Below are 25214 nucleotides of genomic sequence, written 5' to 3' on the forward strand. Positions count from 1 at the left end.
TGAGACATGGCTAGACCTTCCAGCAGGACAATGATCCAAAGTATTCAGCAAAGGAAACTCTCAATTGGTTTCAGAGAAAGGAAATCAAGGCCCTGACTTAAATCCAATTGAACAGTTTTTGAAGTTATCTAAAGATCAGGGTTTACAAGAGGGACCCCTGGAATCTTCAATATTAAAAGACTATCTGTTTGAAAGAATGGGCCAAAATCACACCTGAATACTGCGACTGATTAGTTTCGTCATACAAGAAATGCCTTGAAGCTCTCATTACAAATAAAGGCTTTTCCACAAAGTATTTAAGAAATTTCAGTAGGCATGTTCAATACTTTTTTCCTGTGGCATTCCACTTTTTTTACTCATAACTCTACTTATGGACATTAATGTTTGGATTTTTTTATATGTGTGGATTACCTAAGTTAATACTAATGTCTGATGAAAATTTAATGCAAATAGCCTCACTGGTAGTATACTTACTGAAAAAATGTTAACGTGTTCAATACTTATTTTCCCCGCTGTAAGTATAGATTTGTAGTCTACTTAATCAACCAGCATGACACAACATCAATGGAAACCATTATTTATTTATTTAAGAACACAAATGCTTAATTTGTTGCATAATTATTCTAATTGTTGCATTGAATAATTATTTTGTTGCATTGAATACACACTGGCATGATCACACTGGCATGATCACTCTGGCATCACACTGGCATCATCACACTGGCATGATCACACTGGCATGATCACTCTGACATCACACTGGCATGATCACACTGGCATCATCACACTGGCATGATCACACTGGCATGATCACTCTGGCATCACACTGGCATCATCACACTGGCATCACACTGGCATCATCACACTGGCATGATCACTCTGGCATCACACTGGCATGATCACACTGGCATGATCACTCTGGCATCACACTGGCATGATCACTCTGGCATGATCACACTGGCATGATCACACTGGCATCATCACACTGGCAGCATCACACTGGCATCATCACACTGGCATGATCACTCTGGCATCACACTGGCATGATCACACTGGCATGATCACACTGGCATGATCACATTGGCATGAGGAAGTACAGCTCTGTAGCTCTAGCAGTTGAGCAAGGTAGACCTCACACACACACGCACACACAGGCACGCACGCTCACACACGCACACAAAAGCACGCGCAAACACACAGGCACACACACAGGCACACACAGGCACGCACGCTCACACACACACACACAGGCACACACAGGCATGCACGCTCACACACGCACGCACACACACACGCGCGGCGTCTGGTGTAAGGAGTAGAGTTCTAAAAGTGCAGCTCTGTACACCCACTGACACACATAACTCCAGATGAGCTTCATATCGCTGGAGAGGATTAAGGACGTCTGCCCACATGATGTCATCTACTCCAGATGACATCTTCAGACAATGCCCACATGTCTGGCTCTGGAGGAGAGATGACATCACATGCCCAGAGATGATGATGTCACATGCCCAGAGCTTTCAACTCCTGAGTGTTTGGTGCCTGGCCAGTCTGGCCAAGTTAGAACAGTGATTAGTCAGCAGCCCCCTCTACAGGCCAAAGTCTGTAACTGCCATTCTCACACATCTTACGTCTCAGACTGGGGCTGTGTGTTGTGTGTGTGCGTGTGTATGTGAGCTCCTGTCCTGCGTTTCCCTCGGATGGGCATGTGGTAGCGCAGCTCTTTCCAGAAGCGCCGAGAGGGCGTGATGAAGGCCAGCGCCTCCTCCTCCTCCTGCGCCTCCTCCTCTGACCTGCTGCAGCAGCAGCCGTGTGTGTGTGTGAGCGTGTGTGTGAGCGTGTGTGTGTGGGCGGGACGCAGAGCGCCTTGCTCCTCCTTCAGCAGCCTCAGGGCCGGCGGCAGGGCGGAGTCGGACACGCCCCCCAGATCGATCAGGATCACGCCCAGCGTATTGTCCTCCAATAGGGAGCGCTGCAGAGCCAGCTGCTGCTCTAGCCACGCCCCCCAGTCATCATCACACGACTGGCCACGCCCACCACCATATATGAGCAGAACCCGGCGACTCAGAGAGAGGGCGGAGCACACAGCGTCAACTAGAGCTGTGGAGACAAAACACACACACACACACACACACACATCAGTTAGAAGTGTAGAGACAACAAACACACACAACAAACACACACACACACACACACACACACACACACATCAGTTAGAACTGTAGAGACAACAAACACACACAACAAACACACACAACAAACACACACATACACACACCAAATCAGTTAGAACTGTAGAGACAACAAACACACACAACAAACACACACACACACCACATCAGTTAGAACTGTAGAGACAACAAACACACACAACAAACACACACACACACCACATCAGTTAGAACTGTAGAGACAACAAACACACACACACCTTCCCCTGGCATACAGTCCCTGCCCAAGATAAAGAGGCGGTAACCATAGTGACCCTCCAGCATCTGGGGGATGGTGCTCAGGACGAAGGTTTCCTCTGGACTGCCTGGCTGACCAATCAGACGCGGGTACACCACGTATGCATCATACACCTTCCCATCCCCCTCTGCAAGAAACAAACACACACACTTAATGTGCGTGTGTGTGTGTGTGTTTGTGAGGGTGTGTGTGTGCGTGAGGGTGATGTGTGTGTGTGTGTGTCCGTGAGGGTGATGTTTGTGTTTTTGTCCGTGAAGTTGATGGGTGTGTGTGTGTGTGTGTGCTAGACATTTTATTAAATAACATTTCAATAGCCTACCTTGGAACACCAGAGGACCAGAATATAATATATAATATAATATATCTGTACTATTTTATATCCTCATATATAAAAAGAGAGAATAGTCTGGTATTTATGACAGCACTCTTTATGCAGATTAGCCTAAAGCCTAGGCCTACTATTTATATTACAACTCTACCTCTTTAATTCAGCTGTCTGGTTGAAGCCTGGAAATATTGTAAACAAGGTAGCATAGTTGGCTAGCTTATCATAGTCTACTGATTTGGACTGTTCATTTTCCCCAGGTGTGTTTAAGTTTCAAGGTAATACTTGTTCTCCTTGGTACAGGCCCTTTTGGGAAACATTGGTATTGAGATGATCAGTCAACTTGAATGCAAGAGTTTTAAACAAATATGTGCAGCATGCTAATTATGCTAAGCGGATTTAATAGTAATTTAGCTAGTTGTCTTCTATGCGTCCTTGCTTTCCAATGACAGACTGTTTTATTATGACCGCCACAAGCTTTTGCCGGGCGGTCATATAGGTTTAGTCAGATTTTTTTTTTTTTTTTTTTTTTTTTTTCAAGATGCCCAAATTTCCGTCAATGATTCCCGGGACACTGAAAGACCGGGGTACACGAAACTTGGTGGGCATGTAACCCCACATGGATAGCATTTGATGTTAGGAAGGTGGTTAATTGATTAAATTAAATACCCATTTGATGTTAGGAAGGTGGTTAATTGATTAAAGACTACTTTTTCAATAATTTTGCCAATAAAAGGTAGATTGGATATGGGCCTGTAATTGTTTAGCATGGAGGCATCCAGGTTATTCTTCTTGAGAAGTGGCTTTACAACAGCTGTTTTCAGTGACTTAGGAAAAAGTGCCAGACAGCAATGATACATTTACAATTTGAAGGACATCCGCCGCTATGAGGTGAAAACAGTTTTGAAGAAATTGGTAGGCAGAGTGTCTAAGACACATGTGGAAGGGCTGAGATTCTGTACCGTTTTTTCAAGTGTTTTAGTCTCATCAAGCTGAACTCTGACATCAAGTTTAGTTTCCCTCTGTTTGTTGCTGGAAGTTCAGGTTGTTGAATTTGTAATTGAGCAGATATGTTGAGTCTGATTTTGTCAATTTTACCTTTAAAAAAAAAAGATGAAAACTCATTGCATTTATTAGTTGAGAGAAGTTCAGGTGCTAATTGTGGGGGGATTTGTTAACTTATCAACAGTTGAAAATAGAATACGAGTGTTATTTGAACTTCTATTGATAATGTTAGAAAAGAAAGACTGTCTTGCTTTGCATATTTCAGAGTTATATGTGCGGAGCATCTCTTTATGGATTTCATAGTGGATCTGAAGTTTGTATTTACGCCATTTTCTTTCAGTCTTCCTACACTCTCTTTTTTTAGAAGTTTAACTGCTGGATTTTGCCTCCATGGTGCTTTCTGTTTGTCCTTAACTTTCTTGAATTGTAATGGAGCAATGTCATCCATAATGTTTGCCATTTTTGCATTAAAGTGATCAAATAAGTCTTCAGAGTCTGACAGTTGACTTGACTTTAGTGAAAGTGCTTGCTCAAAGAGAGCACTTGTCTGATCATTTATGATTCTCCTTTTACCATCATAGCTGTGTTTTGAGTGTGTGGGGACATAGACACATCAAAGAACAACATAAAAATGATCAGATAAGGCCAGGTCTTTAACAGCTGTAGAGACATCGAGACCCTTTGTGATAACAAGGTCGAGGGTATGGCCGAGGGAGTGTGTTGGCCCCTGTACATGCTGTGTTAGGGAGAAAGTATCGATTAGTGCAATGAATTCCTTGGCATAATTGTTTTCAGGATTATCCACATGCAAGTTTAGATCCCCTGATATAATAAGACAGTCATACTCTATGCAAACAACTGATAGCAGTTCACCTAGCTCTTCAAGAAAAAACTTTAGCTGAATGTTTTGGAGGCCTGTAAATTGTCAGTAATAAAATCTGAGGAGAAGACTTAATGCATGCACACAGATATTCAAATGAAGTAAAGTCACCGAATGACTAACTGATTGCACTGAAAAGACGTCTTGAAAATTGTGGCTATCCCCCCCCACCTCTTTTATTTGCTCTGGTAGCACTCAAAAAACTGAAGTTTGGGGAGCTGATTCGATGAGAGTAGCAGCACTGTTTGCTTGATCTAACCATGTCTCAGTTAAAAGTAAAAAAATCAAGGTTGTGTGTGCAAATTAGATCATGAATTAAGAATGATTTGTTTGAAAGAGATCTGATATTTAGGAGTGCTAGTTTTGTTAGTTTAAGTGTTGGGGAAATATGATCCATGGGGAAATCTGAGGTTGATGTGGTACGGGTAGGAGATTGGACTGGTTTACCCTATAAGCTCGATGCATTTGTGTTCTATTTCTTGTCAATACAGGAATAGAGAATGTCATGGGCTTACTGGGTCCCCGCATGTTCTCAAACTACTGTCAGTACCATTTATATTGCAGGGACCCTGAGAATATCATGCAATACAGTCATCATATAATTGTCCCCTGCTGCTGCCATCTGTATTTTCCACTGCACATTCCATGCTATATGCGGGCTGAGAAAAAATGAACTAAGAGGTTGCTGCTGCTTAAGAGATCCTTCTAAACGGGGAGAGGGGGGCGAGGGGTGGAGGTGCCCTTCTGCTTCTTTGGTGCTAATGATCTTGGGCTAGTAAAACTCTGCATGGCTACTGGTAGCAGTCTCTCCATTCTTGCAGGGAACATCATGTGCTTGGGTGGGGATGGTGATGGGTATTCAGGGATCCTGTGGAGTTTGAGGGGTGGTGGGATGAAGGGGTGGGGATGGGGATGGGAGATTAGGGGGTTTGTGTGGCCTGGGGAGTTTGATTGGGTGGGGACGTGATTGGGTGTGGGTGGTGATGGGAAATCAAGGAGGTTGGGGTTGAAAATTGATCCAGAGTCTCCATCTGCCTGCTGAGGTTCTGGGAAGTTTGTTGCAGATGCTCCGCTTTCAGCATGTATTCCAGTAGTGTATTCCATGTTGTTGTGTCTTTTGTGGTGACAAGGAGTCGACGGAGGTGGGGAGGGGTATTGGTACTGGTGTTACAACATGACCCTTCCTTTCTGATATCCTCTCAGCAGCTTTGATAGGTGCTATCTCCTCATGCTCATCACATCCATTTGTTTGCTGAGATTCCAGGAGTTTGACGCCAGTGATTGACTTTTGAGTCATTTTAGCAGCACCCATCTTATCTTGTCCAGTGGACATGGCTTGGCATTGTTGAGCTGGTTGTTTATGTTTCTCCAAGGTCTGCATTTCAGTGGAGGCTAGCGGGTGGTTATCAGAGGGCCCCACAGCAGGGCAGGTTGGGCATATCTCTGTTTCAGCCTGTGCAGAGTGTTTTGGTTTAGCTGAGTTGTTGATGTCATCCGCTTGTTCTGTCTGTATGGCCACTGAGCGCTTATCAGAGGCTCGGCTCAAGGTTGGCAGAAAAAAAATGTTGGGTGCAGGAGAGAGAGGTGATAGTATTCGGTTAAGATCTTGGCCCCAGTCCAACCTCAGCTCTGTGCTATTTGGTCTGAAGTATTCCCTGCGATTCAAAAAAGGTTAAAATTGTCAATAAAATTCATCCCAACTGAAAAGCATGTTTTTTGCGAGCCAGGTGTTTAAACTGAATAGTCTGGAAAATACAAAGCTTCCCCTCTGCTGGGAGGGCCACTGATGAAAATTTGTATTCCAAGCTCATATAGGGCCGAAAAAAGTTCCTTGAAATCTTCTTTGACATACAGCTGTTCTCTGTAGATGTCATTTGCTCCAACATGCACAATGATGCTTTGATAGTTGCATATTTTGACACCAGTTCTGCAAGCTTGTTTTTTTGTGTCAGACACTGAAGCATTTGGGAAACAACATACAATCATCCTTTTCCCCATTTATATGTCTCACAGCAAAGTCGCCTAGAACCCAGGGTTGTGGGATGAATAGGGTCGAAAAGTGCTGCTTCTTGTCTGTGCCCATCTTTCTTTTGTTGTGGTTTGATCGCTGCCTGCTTTGGGTCTGTTCCTGGGAAATTCCTCTCTCACGTCCCGGAGGCATTCAAATCTGTTCCATAGTGTTAGGGGCTGTGGGCTTCCCTTAGGACCACAAGCCCTGTAGTAGTTTGCTGATCTGTCTGTATTTCTGATACGAGGCCTGAAGTTAACATCTGAATTTACTGGTGTTGAGGTAATTACAGTTCTTGTATTACGTTTTTTGTTTTTTGGTCTGGCACCTTGCCTGTGCCAAGGCTCTGTACTCACATTTCCCTTTGTGAGGTCGATGCATTCATCTGCTCTATTAGCAGTGATATTAGACTGCTGGGTTACATTCTCTGCATTTCCAGTAGTTGCTGTACTCACTTCATGAGATGCCTCTCGTAGTTCATCTGTCGTTGATGGAAGGGCATGCATCTTTGATTCCAAAGTAGAAATCCTCTGTTCTAGCTCAGTACATTTTCGGCATGATCTCCTGGGTCTCTGGCCGGAGGAGCGCATTTTGTTTTAATCCAACTTCAAGGTGAATTGCCGTTCAGTTTTTGCTCGTTGACTTGGCTGGCTCATTTAAAGTAAAAAACTAACCACTAGAGTTTCAGATTTAAATGTACTGGTTTCACTGTCTTTGCTAAACTAGCTTGTAAATGAAATAAAAGAATGAAAAAGAGTGGAAATTGCTAAAAGGATAGGTGAAGCAGGAGCAGTGTGAAATGCGTCCTACTTGCTTGAGTAGGAGTGGAGAGTGGTGTAATTGAAGGTATCTGTGACCTAACATAGTCAAAACTGCACGAAATTGGAAGTGTAGGATCATTATGACACCCTCTGTATGCACGCCAAGTTTTGTGGAATTCCGTTCATGGGGGGCCACACAATAAATTAATTTATGTTACTATACACCAACTGGCCTGTAGGTGGGCCGGAGACAGTTTTCTGTGAATATCTCGAGAACCGTGAGGGCCTAGGAGGTCCACCTTTTTTTTGTATGTTGGTCTTAAGGGGCATGTCAACCCATCCCATTACCACTTATTTCATGTATAGCGCCACCTAGTTAAAAAATTAAAAGCAAAAAATTAGGTGTTTTCATCTCAATATCTCTGGCTGACAAGGTCAAAACTGCACGAAATTAAAAGTGTAGGATCATTATGACACCCCTGAATGCATGCCAAGTTTTGTGTACTTTCGTTCATGGGGGCCTTACAATAAAATAATTTATGTGTACATTTAGTGACGACACCAACAAGGATTCCCCCGACACTGAAAGACCGGGTACACAAAACTTGGTGAGCATGTACCCCCCACATGGATAGCATGGAACCGTCATTTTTTCGTTTTCATCTGCAGCCCCCGCTGGACTGGACCCCCCCAAAAGGAGGGTAGGGCAGACACAGTTCTCTGTGAATCTTTTATGGTATGTTGGTCTCAAGGGCCCACATCAACCTGGCTCATAATCACTCATTTGTGATTTGCCCCCGGTAAAAAAAATGAAAATCAGTAGGATTAAAAGAAAGCCAAAATAAATATTCATCATCATCATCATGGCTGCATTTTCAGTATTGGCTAGAAGTAGTCGATTTGTCCACTAGATGGCGATCTTTGCAGTGAGACGTAATTTTGTTGGAAGTTAAAAGTGGGTTGGAAAAAACAATGGACGCCCATACAAGGACTGTAATTTACCGCAGCTTAACATCTAATAAGGATAGGGACACAACTTCATGTTCACATGAAGTGTAATTCCCATTTCTTCTTGAAGCCTAAATAAATCTGAGGATGTTTATCGGACATGCTTGGTTTTACTGCAGGTAACGTTAATCTTGTAATATCAATAAGGACCTAGGTAATGTTACCGTTAGCGCTGGTTGAGTGATGGAGGCATTTGATTTATTGCATTTGTAGAAAACTATAAATGCGGTTATACCAAGCAAATGTATAGCAGCACTGTTTGTATCTTTCGACTGTCATTTATTGCACGTGCTACAAAAAATCATTCTGTGCAATGGAAGATTTACCAACGCTACACCGGTCTGATACAGTTTTGCCTATACACGCGCGGAGACTGAGACGCCTGTTTATTTTGTTTTAAGTGCGTGCAGGTGTGAGAGAGGGGAATCGATGTGCTTTGATTACAGCTTGGTAGTTGTAGTCTGTGAAATTAAAAAAGCACGCGTGTGTGTGAAGTATCCAAACAATGACACCTTCATTTCATTATGGCTGCTTTAGCAAAACACCTTAAGCTACTGTGTAGTGGGTCCCATTTAGAAGTGGCTACTTCATTCAAGGCTTTTCCTTGACTCATGGAGCTGCGCGGAATGTTATTACAACTTTTTCGCCACGATATGACAGTTTAAGTCCGCTTGATACTGTAAGGCGAAGCCATTGGTTTCCAAAGGAGATTTTATTTGTGTCGCCAGCATAGCCTATTGACAATTTATGTTGTCAATAGGCCTACCTTATAATCCTACCTGTAGCTTAGGGAAGCTAACAACTTTCTATTAGGATCTAGTTTGTTAGTTACCGCTTTGTCATAACTCCCTGATGCATTTTTTGCATTTAGAATAGCCAGAGCGTGTATATCTCAATCGAAAATTAAACAATATCGGGTGCCTATGGACTAGGCTGGGTGAACCCAGCCTGATCTGCCCGCTATTATTTTTTTTTGATTTCTTAAAAGATTGAGCTTGGTCTGATGAAAGCCAGACTAGCCATGGACCTCAGTTAAACAATGCAAGGGAACATGAATCAGCCTATATTTGCACTAACAATAACGACAAAAGCTCTTCAACTTTGGCCCGTTAAAATGTGTATGAACAGTCTAGCTTAACGATTTCATCAAGGCCCATTTGGACATGTCAGTTATTTGCACCACTGGTTAGATGTAAAACAGCATTTTTTCAGACTAGGCTACTGTTACTTAATTTGTGCATTAACAATAACGTTTCAGACTACTGTTACTTAATTTGTGCATTGACAATAAAGTATTACATGAACTAAAGATGACTAAAATCTTATGTAGAAGAAGAAACATTCACAAAAAAATCCATCCATCCAAAATGACCTTTTGTTTTTTGATAGCTGTTGAAAACGGCATGGAACTGACAGAGATGTTTTTGTTTATAAATACATATAAAAATAAATAAATAAATAACATTATGCTGATACCTTTTGCTTTTCCCAAATACAATGTAGCCTACAGGTGTAAGTGACCTTTCATCAATCCAGTTGCAATGGATGAACTGTGATGAACTGCCCTACTTGTGATTGTTTAGAGATTTTAAAGGTTTTATAACAATTCTACATCTTCTTTGGCTATTCTATAATCTATTCACCTTTTCAGCACCAGTAGGGTACTTTCTGTGCAGCCGCACACACACACTCAGGCATGCCAAACAAGCATACACAAAAGTTTCAAGAGTGGGGGATGGAGTAAAATATGGAGACAAATTGAAGTGTGATTTATTTTCGCGGAACGGATGTACAGGACTGAGCGGCGGTCATATTTTGTACCGCTATGCGGTACATCTAGTTCGGATTGTGTTGGCCGAGGCGCGCGTGTCCATTGAGAAGGAGAGGGAGGGAGAGGGAAAGCGAGAGAGAGTGGGGCAAGGAGAGGGGCTTTACTTCTATACTGTTTGGTAAAGTTGAACACATAGTCTACAATGAAAGCAACAAGAGGTATGAAATTATGATGTATTTATTTAGTTTTGGACAACGTTGGCTACCGGTAAGTAAAGCGGGAGATGTTGTGTTGCTTCAAAGCTTCAAAGCACTGCATGAAACATTAGAAAGGGTGTGTCGCGATTCTGCCTTCTCACACCGCGACACAGGTTCATGGATATAAGTGTCGCGACTTCGGTTTCAAATCGCATATCGTTACAGCCCTAACACACACAAACACACACACACACACATACCTACACACACATACCCAGTGTACCTGTGCTGGGGTAATGTGTGTGTGTGTGTGTGTTTGTACCTGTGCTAGGGTAAAGTGTGTGTTTGTACCTGTGCTAGGGTAAAGTGTGTGTGTGTGTGTGTGTGTGTACCTGTGCTGGGGTACAGGTGTGGCAGGGCGTCTCTGCAGGCCAGGCCATGTGTGTGTGTGTGTGTGAGAGAGTGTGTGTGTGTGTGTGTGTGTGTGTGTGTGCTGCATGCGTGTGTGTGTGTGCATGTGTGTGTGTGCATGCGTGTGTGTGTGTGTGTGTGTGCATGCGTGTGTGTGTGTGCATGCGTGTGTGTGTGTGTGTGTGTGTGTGTGTGTGTGTGTACCTGTGCTAGGGTACAGGTGTGGCAGAGCGTCCCTGCAGGCCAGGGCGATGTCCATCTTGAAGAGCCGGTAGAGCAGCACACACTGAACAAACATGAAGGCCGACGCCCCAAACACCAGGCCCAGGGGCAGCAGCAGGTTGGGATCTGTCAATCACACAAGGTCAAAGGTCAACCGTAAAGGCCGACGCCCCAAACACCAGGCCCAGGGGCAGCAGCAGGTTGGGATCTGTCAATCAATCAAATTCTCAGTGTGAAGAGCAGAACCATAGCAGAACCACAGCAGAACCATAGCAGAACTACAGCAGAACCACAGCAGAACCATAGCAGAAGAACAGCACAGCAACTATAGCAGCTATTTCAAAAATACCAGTGGACATCGTCATCTACTGGACAGTGACATCCAATGATCTTGCAAATAATTAGTGCTGTATAGAGAACACACACACACTCACACATACACACACACACACACACACACACACACACACCAGGGGTGCCGCGGCCACCACAACTTGCTTTATGACATATTTTACAAACGGGCCTCTGTGCTTTGCCTTTACTATCCGTGATGTGTCCGAAATAGTTCCAAATTTCACTTCGACCTTTTGTTTTATCCACAAGCCGAGGACAGTCGGCAAAGAACTTGTGTTGACGTTGGCAAGACTCACTCACCAGAGCTGCCTGCTTGACACGTAATTTTGCCTAGATGTGCAAGGAGCAGTGAGAGCAGCAATTCACGCAGACACAGAGCGTTATTATTTTAATAAAGTATCGATTCTAAAAACCCTGGAAATCATATCGTTTTTGTGTGAAGGCATCGTGATACCTTTCTAGTATCGTACACCGTGCAACACTGTGTGTGTGTGTGTGTGTGTGTGTGTGTGGATGTGTGTGAGTGTGTTTTATGCATGCGCCGCGGTGGTGTGTGGTGTGCAGCGCAGGCAGCGCAGGTGAGTGTGTGTGTTTGTGTGTGTGTGTGTCTCACCTGACTGCAGTCTAAAGCTGGCTTGGGGGACTCTGCGGTCATTATGGACCTCACAGGTGAAGTTCACATTCAGGTCCTCTTCTCTCACCTCAGAGAACACCAGATCCGCCTCCACCACCGACCCGTCTGCAACAGGTACCTCTCTACACACACACACACACACACACAAACATCAATCTGTGGTAACTGCTGAATGAGGTGAGTATTGTAGGAGACAGACTTCACTGCACAAACACACACACACACACACCTCTGTGGCAGCTGGTGAATGCGGTGGGTTGTATTGTAGTTGATGTACTTCACTACACACACACACACACACACACACACACACACACACACACACACACACACACACACACACCTCTGTGGCAGCTGGTGAATGCGGTGGGTTGTATTGTAGTTGATGTACTTGTCTTGTGTTCTCCAGATCACTAAGACGTCGTGAGATCCCACTCCAGGCACTGACACACGACACAGCTTATGGAAAGAGGAGCCTGAAGCGCACACACACACACATACACACACACACGCATGCACGCACGCACACACACACACACACACATGCACGCACGCACACACACATACACACACGCACACGCATGCACGCACGCACACACACACACACATGCACACATGCACGCATGCACGCACGCACGCACACACACACACACACATTACATTACATTACATTTAGCACACATTACATTACATTACATTTAGCAGGCTCCACAGAAATATACAATTGGGTATCATCTGCGTAGCTGTGGAAGTTTACATTATGCTGACTTATGACGTTTCCCAATGGAAGCATATATAGAGAAAATAGCAGGGGACCAAGGCAGCTCCCCTGGGCCACACCAAAAGGCAAGTCATGTTTTTCAGATACATGATCTCCTAGACTGATATAAAAATCTCTGCCAGTAATGTAGGTTTGAAACCAGTTTAGAGCATTATCAGAGAGACCCACCCACTTCGCAAGGCGGTGAATTAGGATGCTATGAGCAATGGTGTCAAATGCCGCACTCAAATCCAGAAGAATAAGGATTGAGAATAAGGATTGAGACACTACCACCGCCCTACACTACTACTGCATGCTAGCCCAGCTCCTTAACCACTACACTACTACTGCACACTAGCCCAGCTCCTTAACCACTACACTACTACTGCACACTAGCCCAGCTCCTTAACCACTACACTACTACTACTGCATGCTAGCCCAGCTCCTTAACCACTACACTACTGCATGCTAGCCCAGCTCCTTAACCACTACACTACTACTGCATGCTAGCCCAGCTCCTTAACCACTACACTACTACTGCATGCTAGCCCAGCTCCTTAACCACTACACTACCACCTACTACTGCACACTAGCCCAGCTCCTTAACCACTACACTACTACTGCATGCTAGCCCAGCTCCTTAACCACTACACTACTACTACACGCTAGCCCAGCTCCTTAACCACTACACTACCACCACCCTACAGGCTACTACACACTAGCCCAGCTCCTTAACCACTACACTACTGCATGCTAGCCCAGCTCCTTAACCACTACACTACTGCATGCTAGCCCAGCTCCTTAACCTCTACACTACTACTGCATACTAGCCCAGCTCCTTAACCACTACACTACTACTGCATGCTAGCCCAGCTCCTTAACCACTACACTACTACTGCATGCTAGCCCAGCTCCTTATCCACTACACTACTACTGCATGCTAGCCCTGCTCCTTATCCACTACACTACTACTACACGCTAGCCCAGCTCCTTAACCACTACACTACACTACTATTGCATGCTAGCCCAGCTCCTTAACCACTACACTACCACCTACTACTGCACACTAGCCCAGCTCCTTAACCACTACACTACTACTGCATGCTAGCCCAGCTCCTTAACCACTACACTACTACTGCATGCTAGCCCAGCTCCTTAACCACTACACTACCACCACCCTACAGGCTACTACACACTAGCCCAGCTCCTTAACCACTACACTACTACTGCATGCTAGCCCAGCTCCTTAACCACTACACTACTACTGCTACTACTGCACACTAGCCCAGCTCCTAACCACTACACTACTACACTAGCCCAGCTCCCTAACCCTACACTACTACTACACACCAGCCCAGCTCCTTAACCACTACACTACACTACTACTGCATAGCCCAGCCCACCACTACACTACTGCAACCACTACACTACTACTGCATGCTAGCCCAGCTCCTAACTACACTACACTACCACCTAACCACTACACTACTACTGCACACTAGCCCAGCTCCTTATCCACTACACTACTACTGCATGCTAGCCCTGCTCCTTATCCACTACACTACTACTACACGCTAGCCCAGCTCCTTAACCACTACACTACACTACTATTGCATGCTAGCCCAGCTCCTTAACCACTACACTACCACCTACTACTGCACACTAGCCCAGCTCCTTAACCACTACACTACTACTGCACACTAGCCCAGCTCCTTAACCACTACACTACTATTGCATGCTAGCCCAGCTCCTTAACCACTACACTACTACTACACGCTAGCCCAGCTCCTTAACCACTACACTACTGCACACTAGCCCAGCTCCTTAACCACTACACTACTACTACACGCTAGCCCAGCTCCTTAACCACTACACTACTACTGCATGCTAGCCCAGCTCCTTAACCACTACACTACCACCTACTACTGCACACTAGCCCAGCTCCTTAACCACTACACTACTACTGTATGCTAGCCCAGCTCCTTAACACACACACACTCCACACACACACACACACACACACATTGAGCACTGAGTAAATATGCAATGGAAAACAAACTATCCAGTAAACTAAAACAAACTTACCTAGGTCACATACACACACACACACTTACCTAGGGCACACACACTCACACAGTTACCTAGGTCAGGGGTTCCCAAACTTTTCCACGACAAGGCCCCCAAAATACCACTAGGTTCTGGCCAAGGACCCCCTTGATGTGTTATTAAACCCATCGACAATACTACGGCAAATGTAAAAATACATTACGCTAATCCTAATAATTATTTTAGCCACAAGCACTTCACAATGGAGCATACAGTGTGTAAAAATTGCATTTGGGGCTTTCTGCTATATGAGAGCTATCACTCTACTATTATTCCCAGTCATTATCATGGAAAATATAATGTTCAGATATGTGACACATAATTATAATGGCATTGTAGAACAACCCTCATAGTAATAGGTATATTTTACATTTTTCAAATGTATTTGTTGCTTTTATTTTTCCTTCCAACTTGCTGAGGCCCCCCTGGCACCCCCTCGCGGCCCCCACTTTGAAAACCACTGACCTAGGTCACTTACACACACAAACACACATATTACACACATACACACACTTACCTACAGTAGGGCACACACACACACACACACACACATACCCAGGGGAACTTTGTTGATCTCTCCATCCGGCAAGAGGATTTCTGGCTGGTAAGTGACTTTCACTGTATGAATGACACACACATACACACACACACACACACAGAGTCTTAATGTCTTAATGGTCTCTGCCTTATGTATGTACTGTGTGTGTGTGTGTGTGTGTGTGTGTGTGTGTGTGTGTGTGTGTGTGTGTGTGTGTGTGTGTGTGAGTGTGTGTGTGTACAGTTAAGAACAAAAATATTCATACCCTTGGCAAATATTGATTTAATGTTGATTTTCTCTTGACTGACTGTTCTGACTGAAAATGACACTGCCACACTGCAGTGTCATTTGTAAGACAAGGTTGTAAGACAATGTGGTAGAAACATGGAACCCAAAAAAGAAGTGTTTCATCTTAATTCAAAGTAAACGGTAGCACGTACGCAAACAAGGGGCCACATTAAGACTCTGGAGGAAAAGATCAGGCAGTGTGCCGAGAGACCTGCCCCAATAGGTATCATTGGACCATTAAACCATACAATGATCCAAAACATGCAGCCAAACAAGGCAAGAAATAGTTAACACAATTATTCATACCCTTTTTAAATAACCAGTGGAAACATCTTTATTTGCATCCACAGCTCTCCAAATGGTTCTTATAATACCAGCCAAGCCTCTCCATGTCTCCACAGTGACTGTAGACCGCATCTTTTTAGTAGCAATCCGGGCAGGAACGATTATTTGCCATCACTCTGGCCTTGTGCTCACTGTTTAGAGCAGGGGTGGGCAAACCTTTTTGCTCAAGGGCCACATTGGCTTTTGAAAATTGTCGGGCGGAAGACAACAACAACCCCAATGGCACACGCATAAAAAAATACATTTTTTATAGCCTAATTTAGCTATACTAAATGCTGTTTGCTGTTTGCTGTTTAACAAATGCTGTTTAACAAATGTATAAATTGTGCACTGTCACTTTAAGACAGTCAGCGACCACGCTTATTTCTCAATGATCTTCTGCCTGCTCCGCCATGGCTAGTGCTGTACCTACGGCTGGGCCCTCTCACAGTTTTAAATGGTCAGTAGTGGGAACTACTGTTGCCTTCATGATTTCCTTTTTTAAAACTTTCTTATAAGAAGGAGATATCAATTATCAACAATCCAGCTGGAACCTGGGCGGCTCTCTCTCTCTCGTGAGCAAACGCTGCTCCCAATTAAATGGATTGCATAATGTTCACGCTAGATCTGCTGCAAAGGAGATAACTAAGAGTTAACTTAGTTTAACATGATGTTATCTCTATTTAACATGATGTTTTGACATTGACATTGTAAACGCTATTCAAGGAGAGTGAAAAGCAGTTTGCAGTAAAGTTTTTAACCAACGCCGCCTCTATCGCGAGGAAAAAATAGCGAGCAGCCTGATAACTAAATGAAATGCTCGGCGGGCCGGATGAAAGTGCTTGGCGGGCCGGATCCGGCCCGCGGGCCGCAGTTTGCCCACCCCTGGTTTAGACGGATTGAGATCTGGACACTCTCAACATGGGCCACTCTAAAATGTTAATTAATCACGGTTAACCATTTCTTGCCTTGTTTGGCTGTATGTTTTGGATTATTGTGTGGTTTAATGGTCCAATGCCGCCTATTGGGGCAGGTCTCTCGACAGACTGCCTGATCACTTTACACTGTTTAGCTTTACACTGATTAGCTGCCTTAGGTTTTAGTTTACACTGTTTAGCTTTACACTGATTAGCTGCCTTGAGTTTTACTTTACACTGTTTAGCTTTACACTGATTAGCTTTATACTGATTATCTTTAAACTGATTAGCTGCCTTAGGTTTTACTTTACACTGTTTAGCTTTACACTGATTAGCTTTACACTGTTTAGCAGTGCTTAATTTGTAAAGTGGGAGGTGCCGGAGCGCAAAGGCGGGGTGGATCCAAGGGGGCAGGCGAATTCCCGGAAGTAGAAGAATCAATGGAGGCTGGAGGGACCACTTCTCTGCTAACCCCCATAGAAGCCCATTCATTCTAGGATTTTTTTGAAATGCCATAACTTCATATAGCATATATCCTGTGCCGATATTGTAGCTTCTGTGTTATCTACATAAACAATAAAAGGCAAAACAAGACTCGACTACCTCGTAAGTAACATTAGGTTCCCGTAAAAAGAATGTTTAGGATGTCCGGTTGAAGGGAAGCTAACGCACCGACGGGAGATAACCGCATTGTTTGGATAAGAAGCGTAGTCCAGCCAGCACGGAAACTCGCGAACAAAGCTATGTAGCCTACAATAGCATTGTATGTTAACTCATTGAATGCCAAGCTGTTTTCAGGAGCTTTGTCCTAGAGTGCCAGCAATCTAGACCATTGTTGATGATTTTTGTACAGCCACAGCATATTCTGTATTTATAGCTATGAACATTAGAATAGCTTCGATTAAAGGTGAGACTTTTAAGCTCTCGGTGGGTGCAAACTGTGTATTTCTACGCCTCTGTTCCTGAGAAATCCCAAGCTAAACAGTGGCTAGTTTTCATCAAAATCGCGTTTTTTTTCTAGAATTGGAGATATAACGTCTTTCATGAAATATGAAGTGTTGCCTGTTACTTACTTGTGTAAACATTCCGGGAAGTGATCAGCGAGACCTGGCGAGACTGCTACCTAGTGATAGACCCACGAAAATGGCCTGGTTTTGACCTGACGTGCATGCGTCGACCCAAAGCGGCAACGGAGTTATGATAAAATGTCCAGATAAAATGTCCAGATTGTGCGTTTTCATGAGTTTCACGATCGTCATATATTTCATTTCCATTCATCACAGAGTTCCCAAAATCACATATAAGGTGTATTAGAGTGTCTAGTTTCGTAATTAAAAAAAAAGCTAAAAACGTAATATTACGTTTTTGGCACTCAACGCATGGGAAGGAAAAAACTTAATATTTTTGGCACTCAATGAGTTAAGGTAAAGAGGCAAGTAAACGGTAGTTTTACCGTTAGGTAGTCTAACGATAATCATTTCAGAGGTTTTCGATGGATTGACCGTAGGTCAGAAAAGTGGAAAGAAGATTAGCTTAAGGCTATAACTTTTTTTTGTTTTACCATGACTGTTTTTGAAGATGATCATGTGTGGTAGTTTCAACATTAACACGACTTGATATCGCTTGTGAGGATGATATTAATAATAATACATAAATAAATGTTTAACGTCGATGACTTTGAAGGCGAAGGAAGTGTGAGAAGAATTTCTGTAGGCTATCTATCATATGAGTTACAAGATTCAGTTCGATGGCTAACGCCACAAAGTTAAGGCGCGAGTCTCGCGCGAGTACTGGGGGACCAACTGAAAAATCGTTCAATTTGACGCGGTGCCCTCCCATTGAAAACGACGGAGTCTGTTAGTCCATTTCTTTTACTGTCTATGGGTGGATCCGGCGACTCAAAACGGGGATTTGAGGTTACGGACCAACAACAAAAAAACCTGCGTATAGCTCTGACTAAAAAAAACTAAACAACGCGGTGTATACACCAGAGCAATGTTTATTAACTTCATAACTTGCAACAATACTTGCGACCTCCGGCCTCCACTACCCTGCTTCTTTCTCTACACCTATGTCCTTTAGAAATCCGTGACCTCACGTAAGGAAAGGGGTTGAACCAGGCAAGCGGCGGGCTATGGCAAGCCGTTCAAGACAAAACGTCTGTCAAAATAACGCCTCCACGTGTAGATTTTTTACTTCTTCAGGAGTAAAAAATAGACGTCTGAGCGTCAGACGTCAGTCTCACTGCTCGGGGTTAGTGTGTGCTTCGCCTCACTGTGTGTTCACTGTGTGCTGTGTGTGTTTCACTAATTCACAGATTTGGATAAATGCAGAGACCAAATTTCCCTCACGGGATCAAAAGAGTGAATATATACTTATACAGAAAGGTTCCATAAACATTTAAATGAGATCAGCCATTCAGACACCTGAGGGGTAGGCTATTCCAAGTAGGCTACGTGGTTACGGGTGCAGAGAGACCTGTAACGCCTCCCTGAGGGTAGTGGGGTGAACAGTCTGTGGTTGGGGTGAGAACAGTCTTTGATGATGCTGCGCGCCTTACGCAAGCATCGCTTGCCCTGGATGGCCTCGATGGAGGGGAGTGAGGAACCGGTGATGCGTTGGGCAGTCTTCACACCCCCTGCAGTGCTTTCCGGTCATGGGCAGAGCAGTTGCCATACCAAAAAGGTGATGAAGGTGGAGCTCATAAATCAAATATTCAGTCACAGTCTACCAGATGCCCTGCAGTAATGCAATGTAGAGCTGCACCTTCCTCAGTTCCAGGGGTGTGAGGAGACCGTTCAGCTCATTCGTGGTAGTCCTTGAGCAAGGCAGTTGTTCTGGGGAGATATAAAATAAATAAATGAATAAAAAGGGATTTGAGATGCATCTTATTTTTGTTAGAGTGAATTACATGTGAATAATACAGTGTTGGGCAAGCTACTTGGGAATTGTAGTGAGCAAAACTATCAGTATCTTGAATTTCCCCTTGAGTATCAATAAAGTATCTATCTATCTATCTATCTATCTCTATCTATCTAGTTACTCTGCCATGAATAAAACTTCACTACACAAAACTACCACCCCAGTCAAATGTAGCAAGCTTAGTAACACAAACACAGCAGTAGGCTAGTTCACTACATAGGAAGCTACTCTAAATTGTGCTAATTTCACATGACAAAAGTGTAGCTTGTTTGGCAAAGCTACTTCATATAAAGAAGTTAAGCTATTGAAAAGTTACTTTATTCAGGAAATAGTGAAGCTACCACCAACACACTTATTACTAGCTAAGCTACAAGTAGCAACTGCCCGATAATAGGCTACAGTCTGTGCCACTTGTGTAAAATTCGCCGGCCAATGTTATATTAGTAATATTTCATTCATTACTACAATAGCATTCTTGTGTCAGTTGTAATGTAAGTCAGTGTTATGGAATATGACTCATCAAGTCTCAGTTCATAGCCGGGTGAACACCTGAACACCTAGCAAGTAGCCTAGCTAGCTGGCTACGATTTACATACAATAACAAAGATCCTTGCTCCTTTTCAACTCTCTGGTAATATTGCATTCACAAAATACAACCAATAGTACGATAATGTTAAATCTTACTTGTGAAAAGTAATCCCGAGCCCCTGTTTGCGATGGTCCCGATTTGAGCAGGAATATGCTGCACATTTCTCTGGCATCTTGTTTCTTCTGCTGCAACTATAGCGGCTGCATTTCCTGTTTCCAGCAGCCAATGCTGTGTCTACTCTGGCACAAAGGCTCTGGCATTGCAGCAAATCACCCAGACGTCATTTCTTTTACTTCTGACGCCAGACTTAAAGGTTTTGCGTGTGGCACTGCGTAAAATTTTGCGCCTGACGCTCAGGCGATCAATTTTACTCCTGAAGAAGTAAAAAATCTACACGTGGAAGTGTTATTTTGACAGACGTTTTGTCTTGAACGGCTTGCCATAACGACAAGGCAAATGGGGAGGAGATGGTAGAGGTGGTATTCCCTGAAAGCCCTGATGACATTCCGCGTGCTATCGATGCAAAACTGCTGGCAGAGCGTCTGAACTTCTCTCTCCCCGAACAGCGCGTCACCCTCCTGTGGCCAATATTGTGGATAAAGCACTTTCAAATCCTCGATTAGCTTGTTGTATCCTGCTTGGTCTTTCCCCCTATTTCTAAAGACTAATAAGAAAGATATCAACATTGAACACTACACAAACAGTAATTTATTTATTTTTCATTTAGGCGATTTATTTTTCATATTGATGTAAGAGTTGACGGATCCAATAAAAAAGGTTCCGGATCCAACGTCGGAGGTGCCGGAACATGTTCCGGCTCAAATTAAGCCCTGCTGTTTAGCTTTACACTGATTAGCTGCCTTAGGTTTTACTTTACACTGTTTATCTTTACACTGATTATCTTTACACTGATTAGCTTTATACTGTTTAGCTTTACACTGATTAGCTTTACACTGATTAGATTTACACTGATTAGCTTTATACTGTTTAGCTTCATACTGATTAGCTTTACACTGATTAGCTGCCTTAGGTTTTAATTTACACTGTTTAGCTTTACACTGTTTAGCTTTACACTGATTAGCTTTATACTGATTAGCTGCCTTATAGCCAAAGACAACAGGCTCCAGCAACTTCTTCCTGAATCTTCAAGTGAAAGCTAAGCTAAGTGAAGCTAAGCTCTGCATTCTCCCATTCCTAGGATCACCCCTGTGTGTGTGTGTGTGTGTGTATGTGTGTGCATGTGCCTGTGTGTGTGTGTGTGTGCATGTGTGTGTGTGTGCGCATGTGTGTGTGTGCATGTGTGTGTGTGCGCGCTCACCAAGGACAGTGGTCTCGATGGTCTCACTCATAAGACCCTGGAGTCCAGCCAGCTGGAAGCTCAGGACGCAGGTGTAGTTATCTGCGTCGTCAGGGGCAACGCTGTCCACAACGAGGTCTCCTTCACCCATCACCAGGAACTTCCCATTAATCGGCAAAACCTCACAGCTCTGAGACACACACACACACATGCACACGCACGCACACACATGCACACACACACGCACACACACACATGCACACACACGAACACACACAGACACACACACACATGCACACACAGACACACACATGCACACACAGACAAACATGTGCATACACACACACATGTGTGCACACACACATACAAACATGTGCGCGTGCACACACACACGCACACATATATATACACACACATGCACACATATATACACACACATGCACACACACAATACACTTTAAGAGAATGCATGCATCTGAGGTTGAAAAACCACAACACACTGACAAAGGTCTCTGACTAGGATGTGTGTCTGTGTGTGCATGTGAGTGCACGTGTGTGTGTCTGTGTATGCATGTGAGCCAAACTTAGAGGGCTAATATTAAAACATGATCTAGAAAAACTCATTCATGCATTCATCTCCAGTAGGGTTGACTACTGCAATGGGTTTTTCACAGGCCTTCCTAAAAATACCTTAAAACAGCTTCAGATGATACAAAATGCAGCAGCTAGGGTTCTCACAAAAACTAAAAGAATTGACCACATTACTCCAATACTTAAGTCCCTGCATTGGCTTCCAGTAAGTCACAGAATTGACTTTAAAGCACTTCTGCTTGTTTATAAATCACTAAATGAAACGGGACCAAATTACCTAGCAGACATGCTTCATCAGTACACACCCTCCAGACCTCTCAGGTCTCAGGAGAAATACTTGTTAGTAAAACCTGCTGTTATAAATAAACATGGTGAAGCAGCGTTTAGCTGCTATGCGGCTCAGCTCTGGAACCAACTTTCAGATGAGATACAAAGTTGCCCCAACTGTAGCCAGTTTCAAATCTAGACTTAAGACCAAACTGTTCTCAGATGCTTTCTGCTAACTGATCACTTATTTGTTACGTTTCTAAATCTGGGAAAGTCTTTCAGCTAAACTTGTAATAGTTTCTATGTTGTTTTTTTATGTGTTAATGATTACTTTTTAAACACTTTTAAATGATTGTCCTTTTATGCTTTTATGTTCTATCACCTTGTGTGTTTTATTATTATTATTATTATTTCATTATTATTTACTTTTTAAACTGTTCTTTGACTATTGCCCTTCTATGCTTTTATCAGCTATTCCTGTTTGCTGTTGTTTATGTAAAGCACATTGAATGATCTCTGTGTATGAAATGCGCTATATAAATAAAGTTGACTTGACTTGACTAGGATAGCAGGCCACCCGTTTGGTAGCAGCAGACTGACCCCTGACTAGGACAGCAGTAGCAGATCCAGAGTGTGTGTGTGTGTGCGTGTGTGTGTTTACTCTGTGTGTGTGTGTGTATTTACTCTGTGTGTGTGTGTGTTTACTCTGTGTGTGTGTGTGTGTTTACTCTGTGTGTGTGTGTGTGTGTGTGTGTCTCACCCTGTACCAGTGGATGGTGTAGGTGTCCAGGTAGGGCAGATACTCCCGTAGAGGGCAGGAGAGGAAGCTGCTGGTCAGCGCTGGGAGGAACTGGATGCTCCTCTCCCTATGGACACACCCCCTATCAGGCCCCGCCCCTGGTTCCGCCTCCACCATCAGCACATAGGCCTGTTTAAAACAGCCCTCAGCAGTCCTACACACACACACACACACACAAGCACAAGTTTGAAAACAGGGCCCGTTTTCAATACACTACATCCAATTAACACAACACTACTAAGGGATAATGTATGAGTGAGACAGGTGAGTGTAGCATATTAATATGTAAAGTTGACAGGTGAGTGTAGCATATTAATATGTAAAGTTGACAGGTGAGTGTAGCATATTAATATGTAAAGTTACGACAGGTGAGTGGATATTAATATGTAAAGTTACGACAGGTGAGTGCAGCATATTAATATGTAAAATTGAGACAGGTGAGTGTAGCATATTAATATGTAAAGTTGACAGGTGAGTGTAGCATATTAATATGTAAAGTTAAGATAGGTGAGTGTAGCATATTAATATGTAAAGTTAAGACAGGTGAGTGTAGCATATTAATATGTAAAGTTGACAGGTGAGTGGATATTAATATGTAAAGTTGACAGGTGAGTGTAGCATTAATATGTAAAGTTGACAGGTGAGTGTAGCATATTAATATGTAAAGTTGACAGGTGAGTGGATATTAATATGTAAAGTTGACAGGTGAGTGTAGCATTAATATGTAAAGTTGACAGGTGAGTGTAGCATATTAATATGTAAAATTGACAGGTGAGTGTAGCATATTAATATGTAAAGTTGACAGGTGAGTGGATATTAATATGTAAAGTTGACAGGTGAGTGTAGCATTAATATGTAAAGTTGACAGGTGAGTGTAGCATATTAATATGTAAAGTTGAGACAGGTGGGTCTGTTATGTAAAGTTAAGTGGCAAACAAAACACACACACACACACACACACACTGTAGTAATTATTACCTGACAACACACATGAATTTCCCTTTATCCTCTGCAGTGATGTTGAGAAGCCACAGCGTTGTCCCCTGAATAATGGTATGTTCCATATGTGCCCTCTGCTCCTGGCCTGTAGGCAGGTGGTACCATGTTGTGTTGTAGGGGTGTGTGGACACATTGAAGACACGGGGATCTACTAGAGAGCAGTTAAACATGGCTGCCTCCCCAGACCGTCTGAACACGCGCTCGAACGGCACGCCATAGTCCTTACACTCGTCATCCTGAGGGACTACACACACACACACACACACACACACACATACACACACACACACATGCTTAAAATACACACTATAGTCCTTACACCCTTCACACCCTGTGTATGACTGTGTGTGTGTGTGTGTGTGGTCATGATTAAAAACACACTTACTGTCAGCTGCTGTGGAAACCCAGGTGAGAAGAACATCAGCACACCAGCACAACCACAAAGGAGACATAGCTGAGATGGAGAGAGAGAGGTGGAGAGAAAAAGATACAGAGAAGGAAAGAGAGAGGGAGGGATGAAGAGAGAGAGGTGGATAGAGAAGAGAGAGAGGGATGGAGAGAGAAAGAGAGAGAGATGGACAGAGGGATGGAGAGAGTAAGAGGAATGGAGGAGAGAGAGATAGATACAGAGAAGGAGAGAGAGAGAGAGATAGATACAGAGAAGGAGAGAGAGGGGGGGAGAAGTGGACAGAGAGATGGATAAGAGGAGGGTGAGAACACTTGCTTTTTTATGCAGATTGATGAGAAAAATAGATAATTGAATACATTTTAA

General features: G+C 43.6%; 1 protein-coding gene across 2 annotated transcripts in view; it reads right to left on the minus strand.

Moving 5' to 3' along the window:
* Positions 1-561: 561 nt before the first annotated feature.
* The window catches only part of zmp:0000000936 (interleukin-1 receptor type 1), a 32024-nt gene continuing 7371 nt past the window's right edge, over positions 562-25214 (minus strand). For both annotated transcript variants that reach the window (XM_048239775.1, XM_048239774.1), the window contains exons 2-11: positions 24828-24896; positions 24422-24686; positions 23405-23597; positions 21808-21976; positions 15467-15529; positions 12389-12521; positions 12025-12167; positions 11040-11183; positions 2432-2596; positions 562-2100 (exon numbers count right to left, since the gene is read on the minus strand). In XM_048239775.1, the coding sequence (XP_048095732.1) occupies positions 1628-2100; positions 2432-2596; positions 11040-11183; positions 12025-12167; positions 12389-12521; positions 15467-15529; positions 21808-21976; positions 23405-23597; positions 24422-24686; positions 24828-24894 (1815 nt within the window). In that variant the 5' untranslated portion in view covers positions 24895-24896 and the 3' untranslated portion in view covers positions 562-1627. The remainder of the gene's footprint in view (positions 2101-2431; positions 2597-11039; positions 11184-12024; positions 12168-12388; positions 12522-15466; positions 15530-21807; positions 21977-23404; positions 23598-24421; positions 24687-24827; positions 24897-25214) is intronic.

Source organism: Alosa alosa, chromosome 3 (assembly GCF_017589495.1).
Source record: "Alosa alosa isolate M-15738 ecotype Scorff River chromosome 3, AALO_Geno_1.1, whole genome shotgun sequence".
NCBI classification, from domain to species: domain Eukaryota; kingdom Metazoa; phylum Chordata; class Actinopteri; order Clupeiformes; family Clupeidae; genus Alosa; species Alosa alosa.